At 38.2% G+C, this 11,935-nt stretch overlaps 1 protein-coding gene across 1 annotated transcript; it reads left to right on the forward strand.

The window, feature by feature from the left end:
• The first annotated feature begins 4,546 nt into the window (after positions 1–4,546).
• On the forward strand, positions 4,547–10,423 carry gapdh (glyceraldehyde-3-phosphate dehydrogenase). Its single transcript, XM_048151929.1, has 12 exons — positions 4,547–4,656; positions 5,084–5,129; positions 7,105–7,204; positions 7,336–7,442; positions 7,538–7,628; positions 7,716–7,831; positions 8,305–8,386; positions 8,577–8,728; positions 9,038–9,116; positions 9,209–9,292; positions 9,368–9,465; positions 10,125–10,423. Exons 2-12 carry the CDS (start codon positions 5,107–5,109, stop codon positions 10,192–10,194), a joined length of 1,002 nt encoding a protein of 333 aa, XP_048007886.1. The 5' UTR covers positions 4,547–4,656; positions 5,084–5,106; the 3' UTR covers positions 10,195–10,423.
• The last annotated feature ends 1,512 nt before the right edge of the window (positions 10,424–11,935 follow it).

The following is an 11,935-nucleotide window of genomic DNA, read 5'->3' on the forward strand; positions in this document are numbered from 1 at the left end:
AATCTAATTTAAGTTAATTTCTTCTGTTCAGTCCCTTGAGGTCGGACGTTCACAATTAAAGATGTGAACACACTGGAGAGCCGCTTTATAGTAGAAAATGAAGTTGTAATTCTAACTGAAAGAGACATTGACACTTTTTTTTCCCATGTTTAATACTGTAAAGCTGCTTTTAAAACTATCTATTGTATAAAGTGGTATATAAAGAACTGTGTTTTCTCATCGCTGTTATTTTTTTTTGTTGTGTTTATTTAATTGAAAGGAAAGTGCGCAGCACATTTACATTTTTATCTAAACGCCGCTCTCAGCAGTGTGGGTGGCATCAGGATGTTCGCTAACAGTATACCACTGCTCATGTTTTTCGAACTTCTTTTTACCCCAAAGCAAAGAATGAAAAGAACTTTGCAGTGATTATATTGGGGCCTTTAGGGTACGTTTACACAATGTACTAAAAAATGGAAAAATGTTTTATGTACAGATGACAAAAATCCACAAAAACGACTAAAAACGCTGTATTATGCTGCCAGGCCAGTAGTTGGCGATGTCACTTTGTAAAGAAAGACTACACGCCTATAGACTGAACATATATTACGCATGCGCATGACCACACAATTTTTACAAGTTTGCCTTTTTCAAAAATTTGCATTTTCAGGCTACCAAAATGTCATTGTCGTGTAAATAAACAGCCAAAACTCATAAAAAGTTTTTAGTTGAAATTGGTGTTGTGTAAACACACCCTTATTTTGAGTATTTTCAGTTCCCTGTGTTTCTGTTGTCATAATTATTGGCTGCGTCCGAAAACTGGAAAATGCTGCCTTCTGAGGACACATTTCAAGGTGGTAAGGCATCAAGTCATGTCCGAATCTAATGTTAGCTTCACTTCCTATTTCCTTAGATACCTTCATCTGATCGATTTTTGAAGGAAGCATGGATGTATCCTTAGCTGCCTTTGATATCCCACAATCCTGTGCTTACCATTCTGTGACAGTTGATCTAGAAAAATAAAGATGGCGTCCGAAAGTTGCGTTTGCTGCTCAGTTTGTGTATAAATGTACGATTTTGACCAACATATTTCAATTTTGATATCATTTCTATCGAGAAATTACTACTGTAATAATTAAATATTTGTTTGCGGTAGATCATTAAACTGTTACGCTGCCTCAGAATCTGTCCGAAATCAATTTCGTGAGGTAACGTACCTTCATCCACAAACGCTGCTGTACAAGTCATTCTCTTATAAGACAGTGAGGCAGCAAGACAGCTACCTAGGTTTTCGGATGCAGTCATTGACTTGGGGCATGTTCAAGCTCAAACCGGTGCACAACGTTTTGCTACGGTTTCCGGGTTGAACGATGTTTCCTGGAAACGGCGTGCAACGGGTTTGAGATGCGTTTTCTCTTGTTTGGTGGTTGTGTCAAAAATGTTAGCCCAATCAGCATCAACATGCATAGCCTATAAACCACGCGGTATTAAAGAAACAGCTCGTAAATGTAATTAACATCAAAATAAATTCACAAGAGCAAGTATATTGTTTGCACATGTTTATTTACATTAATGGCAAAATAACTTAAATAAAAAGAGCACAAGTATAGATCTGGAACTTCTTTAAGTCTGTCTAAATCATTTAGTTATATCCTTCCTTAAGGTAGGTGTGCTAGCTAGACAATGTAATGTAATGTAGATAAATGTAACATAAAAATACTATAGCCTACTTATATATTTTCCTATTGTATTGTGGAGTGATACTTTCATAAACTTTCATAAAGGCAAATGTTGGATCACAATATTTAGGAACCACAGTTTCCACAAATCTCGATTGGGATGTTCTCTTTTATTCTGGAGGGTAAGGGCAGTGACTGTAACATCGAGCGTATTTTGCAGTATTAACACGTATTTATACCGATTTAATCAGGCTCCGAAAATTCTTTAAAAAAGAACACAAAGAATGTCCTTCTCAGCTGCCATAGTTGCAACTTTTGCGTCATCAGAACAGGGTGTTCAATGCACCACCGTTTCCGTTTAAAAAACGTTTTGCAACGTTTTGTCGGGGCTGAAGGCAGCCCTGGTTTCCTTTGCTAGTTTGTTTCTATTGTTTCTGATTTGTTAATTGGTTATGTTCACCTGTTCCTCATTCAGCCTTGTGTGCATATATACCCCTCGGTTTGAGTTGTGTTTTGTTTGTTCTGGTTGCGTTAATGTGTGTGTTCTGTTTCTCCAGGATTTCCCGGTTATCCTGAGTATTTTGTTTCTACTGCTGCAACTATATATCCTCATCTCCTTGCCTTTGTTTACCATGCCATGACACATATATATTTCACTATATATTTCCTCTGGTATTTTTTAATTAACAAGAGGGAGTGTCAATATATTAAATTAATTAACTAGATTACTTCTTGATTCCAGAAGTTACAAGAACTATATTGTTTTTAAAAAATGTTTGTAATAATTCTAATTGCATTTTGCAATGAAATAGGACTTACATTTTTATTAAAAACACTTTACACATTGATATGTTTTTAGAATGATATTAAGTTAGGTTATTTTAAAAGTCATCCTGAGGCCAAATTGAAAGCCTCCTGGTTGAGAACCACTACTTTAAAGAAAAATTTCCTAACCCTGATATAACATAAATCTAACTTCAAATCAATCTTCCACCCAATATTCTGCCAATTATTAAGATCCATATATTTGCTCATTGTAACATTTGTATAGATGAAAATCAGCTCAGACAGTCTTAAATGCATTATTTGAATTTGACCACAAGATAGCACTATACCACGAAGCTTGAGACACCAGACTTGTCTGGACAGATCAGATCCTGGACTCTGAGCTCAAACAGCTATGCCACTTTATGGTTAGAAGTTAATATATAACACCCTCACATACCAACGCACAGAGCTAGTAAAGAATGATCCACACTGGAGAACAGCATTTAAACAAACAACTACTTGTCACTAGAGTTCAACGAATCACAAACCGGTCGACAAATCTTCCAGCTGAAGAATCTGAGCTATCTGGGGTAAACCTGGAAATATGACGTGACAGACGTGCTGTTTGTGTCTCTCAGTGTTACTTTCAGAAGCTTGTCTGATTCTGTCTGAATCATGTGAGTCAGTCGACACAGGGCGAAGTGGATCGAGCAGGTCACTCCACAGAAGCACAAGATAGCTGCAGTGAAAAGGGTGCGGGGTCAGCCTTCGAGTGTTTGTGTATTTTTAGCCTGACCCTGGCGACAGTCCAGCACATTCTCTCTGATGGCTGGGGAGCAGATAGCAGGGATATGCATACACTATTCTGAGGGGCAGTTGCTGAGAGCTCGCCACCTCTTTTCAAAAGAAGAATGATTTAGAAATTAATATGTACATACAAGTATACATTACAGCCACCCCATTTAATAAGGAAGTTATGGTGATTATTAAAGGGTGAGATGGAAGTTTTAAAACTATCACACCCCACTTCAATATCCCGTGACGAACGCAGTTTGGCCTCTTCATCTCTGTGACCCCTGAACTATCAAAGGAAGCCAAGAGACCACAGTCATGACAAAATGTCAACAGTGCAAACTCAAATGATACTTAACAGGACAAGACTAATTTAATTCAAAGTGAAAAGGAAAAAACAGGACAAATCTGTAGTTTTGCAAAGTTCACCGATCATATCTTGCTACAAAAGTGCAGATTTACTGTGGGAGATTGCACTATGACAGCTAATTGCTTTAAAGCATGAATCTATTTTTTTCAGTGTGTCCTCATGCAGTGATGGAGCACCTAATCTCCTGGATCATGTCAGAGTTATTTACTAGTATAACCCTGTGATTAATTGCAGAAAAAGAGACAAAGAGTCAACTACTGTACATTAAAAATAATTAACACCAACGCTAAATTTGACAGATAACAGAAAGATTATAATGCGATTAATCAAATGTACTTTGTGATGAAACTGACTATATAAATTTATAAACCAAGCTATTAATCTACCCTGTCACTCTCTGAAAAAACATTTTTTTCTAGTTTTCTTGGATTTACAACTTTTCTGCAGGTGCAAAGGCAGTGGATTTCCTATCGATGTGAGGGATTCTGGGATGCAGGAATGGCTGGGTAAAAGGGAAGGGTCATGGTCTTTCCTGTAAATGTCACACACTCACGATGAGAGCGATTTGATCCCCTGCTTCATCTCGCTCTCAGTCTGGGACAGTTACTGTTAGAAGGTCAGGGTGGACAGACATGCTCAAATCAGATTTTCTTTTTTAAGAGAATACCATTAGCAAGGACATTTCATCATAAATGTCTTTAATAGGCCAGGCCTTTTTCCTGAAGTTACAGGAAAAAGGCCTGGCCTATTACTGAAGATGTTAAACTTGAACTTATTCACTGCTGCTTTCACAAAGGGACAAAGGAAAACTCTGAACATGTCTATAATATATTTAATATAATATGTAAAAACTTTCTGTTAAAGCTTGGTTGGATTTGTTACAATTATTTAAGAAATGCAGTTGTTTCATCCAACTTATGACCTTGACATTCTAAGGGGGCGTGGCAATTATGGCCTAAAGTCCAAGGGGCGTGGCCACCGCTATCGCACCAGATATAAATTAACCTCATGCTTATGATCAGCCCACTCACACCAAGTGTCAGGACGAACAGAGGCTTCTCACAAACGGTAAATGAACATTCATACCAGCTTGAAATACACTGTTTTTAGATCATGTAATGTATTTGAATGTTTTATTATGCAGCCATAGTGGCAGGAATTCCTTATTGAGGTTATAAATTAAATATTTAACTAGGCAATATATGTGTGGAGCACAGTTGAAAGTGTGGCAGAGATTGCGACAATGTTCCATTAAAGCCGGTTGTTCAAGCCCAACTCAAAATGACTTCTCAATGAGCATGTTTTAGGCCTAAAGGGACACTTTTGAACACAATGCGCTATAGGCTACTAAAGTTTATAGAGGTATTAAGTTTACACTCACTCTCTGGAATTCAGCTTTGCGAGTTCACAACCTGTACTTTGTGCTTCGACTGACGCAATGTAGCTGGTCAAATAATTGAGTTTTCTTTTTTTTTTTTTTTTTTCTCTTCTCCAGAGGACAAGACCAAATTAGGCATCATGGTTAAAGTTGGTATCAACGGGTAAGAACTCCTATACATATAAATGCAACACCGTTACTGTCCAGAAATCAACATTTGTTATTTGGAAATGTTTACTTTGAGACACTCATAGCAGAGACTTGCATACTAACTTGCATAGTAATGTTTTGGCTAGTTTTTTTGTAAAGATTCCAATAAATCGAAGAAAGCACCCCTAATATTCAAACTTCTTGAAAGATTTCAATATCCACCTTACTGGACTGCTTATTGATTCTGATGAATGATTGGCGGGGGGCGTCGGTTGCGCGAGCCAGTCGCGCCGCTGTGTTGGGATTGTGCCATCGCGGTGTGTGCGTTGTTACGTCATCGCGACGTCAAATAATGGCACGTTTTATCTGTGTACTTTGCCTCTTTGACTCCCTTTTTACTCCAGGGTCAGAGTTTGCTTCGAGTCTGCACTTAAAAGCCATTTCTTACACCTGTCACAATACAGTATCCAACAATCAATTCAGGTCTTTGACTGACCAGCTGATGTCTCTGCAATGGGAGACCCCAGCACCAGCTGTGACCTTTCCAAAGCTTATAGAGTTATGCAACAAGACATGTGATCCTTAAGCGACATGCATGGGTCCCTTACATCAATGTCCACGCGTGCACACGTAGACTCAATATTTTGTGACATCTTTAGACCTTCTGAAGGACTTGACCTACTGTCCTGCAAAGTTGTGCAATTTAATGCTACCTGGGGAAAGTTCATTCATGTTCACATAGTGTCTTAACTAATAAAACAACTCTTTGATCTTACTAATGTTAACACAAGTGAATTAAAATGTTGTTTTGTTTTTTAAAGTATGCTAAAATATAGGCTACTTTTTCAAAGGTGTTTTGTCTCATTCACCTCTTTTATAGACATTACAACTTCCCTTTTGCAAGCTTTGATTTAACCTGAAGATTTGAAGTTTAACTCCACTGATCAAATGGTCAACCCAGTTTACCAAGAGCATTGTATCTACGTGACTTTATACCTTTGGCCAGTTTCTCAATCTTAACAGACTTCATGCAAATGTTTTGAAGTTGTACTTTCACTGTATCAATAGGTCTTATCAGTGCAAAGCAGTATGTACTGTGATCCCGGTCTGTCTTTTGGCCTATTGATTTTTAATGGGTAGATGAAAGTGGTGCAATGGAAGAGGATTTCATGCAGTCAGTCCTCCGTATCTGTCTTTTGTGCAGCAATGGTGTTATGGGTACCAAAATAGCTCACAATGACAGCTGGAGGCCTACAGAAATTCTTTATCAAAGTCCTGATGGCAGAGGGCAAGCCTTTTGAAAACTCTGGCTAACTCTCTAATGCTTTGGTAGGATCACTTATCTAACTGATACTAAGCTATTCTTCAGGGTTTAGTTTATTAGCACATAGTGAATGGTTGGAAGGTTAGGACATTTTTCTATATTTTGGTAAAGGGTGGAGCTGTTCACTGGCTCTTTTCCTTTTTTTTTTTTTTTTTTTTTTCTTTTTTTTTTTTTTTTTTTTTTGACGTGGGTTACAAGATCACAGGACTCATGAGGACAGGAAGTGGTTTTGTATCCATTCAGAAATGTGACATGTGCGCCATCTAGTGATGAGATGCAGACTAACTGTTGGAGATATTTGCTCTCACTTGTGCAACATTGGAAACATGGAGCTTGTAACTGAAAATGTTCATTTGTAAGAACTCTAAAAGTATCCTAAATTTTGAATTGTTGGGGTTGGATTATGGTCTTTGCTCACAAAGGCTGAATTTTAATTGCTCAAATACAATAAATTTGAAATTCCAATGTGTAAATTTACTCCTGTGATGCTGGAGTAATGATGCTGAAAATCCTGTCTTCAGTGTCAGAAACTGAGTCTAACATGCTGATTTGGTGCTCAAGAAACATCTCTTGTTCCATTGTGCTCTTTGAACTGTAGCATATACTTGTGAAGTAATATCGGTTGCAGAAAATGTTTTAAAATGAGTTTCCTTCTGTCTCTCAGATTCGGTCGCATTGGGCGTCTGGTGACCCGTGCTGCCTTCCAGTCCAAGAAAGTAGAGATTGTGGCCATCAATGACCCATTCATTGACCTTGATTACATGGCAAGTTCCTAATTTTAGTTTTCCTCTGAGTGGTGGGATTGAACGTCCTGAATCATAACTTGGCGTTTTCACACTGTTTTGAAGTTTGAGTTTTATTTTACACCCAAAAAATCATTCCCTTCTCTTCACAGGTTTACATGTTCAAGTATGACTCCACCCATGGCAAGTACAAGGGTGAGGTTAAGGCAGAAGGCGGCAAGTTGGTCATTGACGGTCACGCCATCACCGTCTTCAGCGAGTGAGTGCTGTCCTGACAAGCATTACATGTGGCGTTCAGTGCTGTATACTCGAATGTGCTCATGATCTCTCCATCTGTATGATCTCTCCATGCAGGAGGGACCCAGCCAACATTAAATGGGGTGATGCAGGTGCCACGTATGTTGTGGAGTCTACCGGTGTCTTCACTACCATTGAGAAGGCTTCTGTATGTAGTTGTAGTCACTATATCAGCTGTCAGCCATCAAAGCTACTGTGCACTTCCTGTGTCTGAACCTTTGCTCTCTCCTGCTAGGCTCACCTTAAGGGCGGTGCCAAGAGAGTCATCATCTCTGCCCCCAGTGCAGATGCCCCTATGTTTGTCATGGGTGTCAACCATGAGAAATATGATAATTCCCTTAAAGTTGTCAGGTAAGGATATGCAGTTGAATGAAATGCATTTAATTGACTTAGATTTTTTTTTTTTTTTTTTTTTTTTTTTATTATAATAATATAATAATAATAATAATGATGATAATGATAATGATAATGATAATGATAATGATGATAATAATAATAATAAAAATTTGCCAGTTTAATTTACACATTTTAAATGAACTTTTTACTCTTTCAATTTCACTTAAACTAATTTGGCATTATGTTTATATTATACAGGTTTATGATTGCCATTTTCTAAACAATTAACAGTAATTTCATACTGTGCCAGAGATGTTATGCTGCAGAGATATGCAATCATGGTTATGTCCTGTAGGGGGTGTACTAAAACAAACTTGCAAACTTGAGTGTGATTTGAACATGTCTCTTCCACATAGATAAAATCCCTGCATTTCATTAAGTGACTTATCAAGTTCTTTGTGACTGATTCCACCCGTCTGTTTTTCTAGCAATGCCTCCTGCACCACCAACTGTCTGGCTCCCTTGGCCAAGGTCATCAATGACAATTTTGTCATCGTTGAAGGTCTTATGGTAAGATTAAATGGCCTTTCCGATCTCAACAAAAAGCCTTTTGACCTAAAATTGAGACCTGCCGTGATGCGTCTGACAACTTGTTCTGTTCTACTTTTTCCTGGCCAAGCTACACACTAGATTGATGCAAGTAAAGCTTTGGTTTTATAATCATTCCCAGAACGCTAACTCTCACCCCTCTCCTTCTTAGAGCACTGTTCATGCCATCACAGCCACACAGAAGACCGTTGACGGGCCCTCTGGGAAACTGTGGAGGGATGGCCGTGGTGCCAGTCAGAACATTATCCCAGCCTCCACTGGGGCTGCCAAGGCTGTGGGCAAAGTCATTCCTGAGCTCAATGGGTCAGTGCCACACTCCGATCTGTCCATCATGACTGATGTTTAAAGAATGCATCTATTAGTTTGCAATTTCACTCATTTCCCAAACTCATTTACTTAAAACCCAACATCCACTTCCACAAAAGTAGTCTGCATGCCTACTTTTTAAAGGTCAGAGTTGACTGAACTGCAACACATGGAAGTGTCTTGTGATATTTACTCAAAAGTGGAACGTTCTGTTTGGGGAAGTTAACATATTTGATGTCCTTTCATTTTTTGCTTCCCCTTTCTATGAACCAAACACATTCTGATGCTTGATGCTTCCTGTTTTAGCAAGCTTACCGGTATGGCCTTCCGTGTCCCCACTCCCAATGTGTCTGTGGTGGATCTGACCGTCCGCCTTGAGAAACCTGTGAGTTTATTTACAAACCTTCATGATAAAAATGGTTTCGGTTGAACCTCAATTTGACACCTGTTGGCTTTTCATGTCTACTCTGACTGCAGGCCAAGTATGATGATATCAAGAAAGTGGTCAAGGCTGCAGCTGATGGACCCATGAAAGGCATTCTGGGCTACACAGAGGACCAGGTATGCACATCACATTGTCAAGGTTGTGGGTGTAAAGGTTTTGGAGATGTCTTTAGCATATCTTTGCGTGTGCAGGTTGTGTCCACTGACTTCAACGGGGATTGTCGCTCCTCTATCTTTGATGCTGGTGCTGGCATCGCCCTCAACGATCACTTTGTCAAGCTGGTCACATGGTAAGATTCTGCCTTCAAGTGGACCTAAACTTGTACCTCAGTGACATGTCATAATACTTGACTCACGTCTTGAACAAACCCAAAAACTACATCAATTCAAAGTGCACCATGTCAAATTTGCAAATTCATTTTTTTTTTTTTTTTTTTCTTCAATGTAGACTTCTCTTGCTGATCTCTATAGAGATTTATAGGACTTTATTATGCTGCTCTCTGAAGTTCTTGATTCTGCCCTTTTTATGGGTCTGTTCACTGATGATTGTCAATAGCAACTCTGTATAATCAACCACTCATCTGGGTATCAGAAGCCGGCTCTCGTATCACACCACGGACTCGCTCCCATTTCATACAAATGCAGCTGGTGCCACTTTGCATCCGTTATAGTTATTGATTATTGAATGAAAGGCCTTCAGTATTGATTTTACTGTAATAGTTAAAGTCCGTCATCTTTCCACCCTTTCCAGTGGCGCAACTCTGCTACTTGTGTATCATGTAGAATTCAGTTTCCTCTCTTGTAAATACGGCTTCACTTGGTCATTTGTTTCCTTTTGAACTCACAACTTTAGATTTCTGACTCCACTTGAAGGGCACAAGAAATGGTGATTTTTAGAAACATTTTGCTTGTGTGCTTTTGAATGGGACTAATCCATTCTCTTCCACAGGTATGACAATGAGTTCGGGTACAGCAACCGTGTTTGTGACCTGATGGCGCACATGGCCTCCAAGGAATAGATGTGACCTTTCTGCCACTTTTGATACGTGACCCACCTCTCATCTGGTTGGATGTTTGCACCACATGCCTGGAAGGAAATTACATGCTCAACTTGAAGACCAATGTTATTTTTATATGAAGACGCTCTGTTCTGTTTTTGTGTGAGATTTAAAAATGGATGTTGACTTCAAATGGATTTTCTGTCTGCTAACAACCTGTGACAGAATAAAGTCCTCTGTTTGTGAGAAATGGATGGAAGCTATTGTCTTTGTTTCATCTGACTCTAGTGAGCACTCATTCTAAAATTGTCAATGTTCATTTAAAGGAAGCCAGCATTTTAATTGGCTTTCATTGAGACTTATTGCCATGGCCATAGGGACCATGTAGATTTCGACTGAATTTTTTGCAAATTCAAAACATTCACTTTAACTATTCAGAATTCTATTCATTTGTGTAAGCTGCATAACACTGGTTCCTTTATTCAATAAGAAATCAGTCATGAAATAAAAGGGGAGAGTCTCAACATATTCAGAATTGCAAGTGGTCACAGGAGACTCATTTGAAGTGCATGATGTAAGAGCATGTTGGGAAGGTTCAACAAATGAGTAAATGCTGGTCGGTGGTCATGGTGGGAGATCCAATGCTCTTTAAATCATTCTCACAAAATTCTAACAAGTGCACTGTTATAGAAACTCAGTCATGAAGTTTCTTGCTATTGGGGCAAATGTGAATGCAAAAATTATCCCAACTATGACTTCTAAGAATCCCTGTGAAAAGGGTCTATCGTAAACTCAACTCTTGCCTTAATGGATTTTCACTTGCTTTCTGCAGTTTCCATAACTTCAATGTGCCACTTCATCTTTGTATGGAAGCTTGTTCCTGCCACTGAATAAAAACAAAAGGTAATTCTTGCAATTCCAACTTTTTCTCAGAAATGCGAGTTTACGTCTTTTTTTTTTTTTTCTTTTTTTTTTTTTAAAGATATTTAAGGTATAAACTTGCAATTGTGTGTCAGAATTGCGAGTTGTCTTCACAGAATTGGAGTTTATAATCAAATCAGAATTGCAAGATATAAACAATTTGACTTTTTTTTTTTTTTTTTTTTTTTTTTTTTTTTTTGTGTGTGTGTGTAACCACTGAACACATTCATTTGCAATTTATATCTAGCAACAGTTCTATTTTTCAGAATTGCAAGTTTATATCACAATTCTGAGGGGGAAAAAATCAGAATTGAGAGATGTAAACTCGCAATTGCGAGGAAAAAAAATCAACCGTGAGAAAGTCAAGATACCTTTTGTATTTTATTCCGGGTTGGGAACAAGCTTCCATATTACAGCGTGTGAGGAAATCATTTGAGATTTCTTTTCTCATTCTTAAAGGGTTAGTTCACCCAAAATAATTAAAACTCTGTTAATTACTAACCCTTATATAGTTCCAAAACCATAAGACTTTCGTTCATCTTCGGAACACAAATGAAGATCTTTTTGATTAAATATGAGAGATTTCTGTCCCTCCTACCACTTTCAAGCCCCAAAAAGGTAGTAAATATCGTTAAAGTAATCCATATGACTCCAGTGGTTTAACCTCAATTTAATGAACTAACCCTTAAGGGCCATTCAAACCAGGCAATAACAAAACAGGAACGATGCCATTAGAATCACTTTCAGAATGTGTATTTGTTTTCAGTTGATGAACAATAAAAACAACCAATCAGAAACCACTCGACTAATTAAAGAACTTGAGCATTTTAGCTATCACTTT

This window comes from Megalobrama amblycephala, linkage group LG13 (assembly GCF_018812025.1).
Source record: "Megalobrama amblycephala isolate DHTTF-2021 linkage group LG13, ASM1881202v1, whole genome shotgun sequence".
Taxonomy (NCBI): Eukaryota; Metazoa; Chordata; class Actinopteri; order Cypriniformes; family Xenocyprididae; genus Megalobrama; species Megalobrama amblycephala.

Bases quoted from the DNA above. Each gene is read 5' to 3' on its own strand.
- gapdh (XM_048151929.1), top strand. From the start codon at position 5,107: ATGGTTAAAGTTGGTATCAACGG. The intron at 9,117-9,208 runs GTGAGTTTATTT...CTCTGACTGCAG, and splicing joins CCGTCCGCCTTGAGAAACCT to GCCAAGTATGATGATATCAA. The intron at 9,293-9,367 runs GTATGCACATCA...TTGCGTGTGCAG, and splicing joins TGGGCTACACAGAGGACCAG to GTTGTGTCCACTGACTTCAA.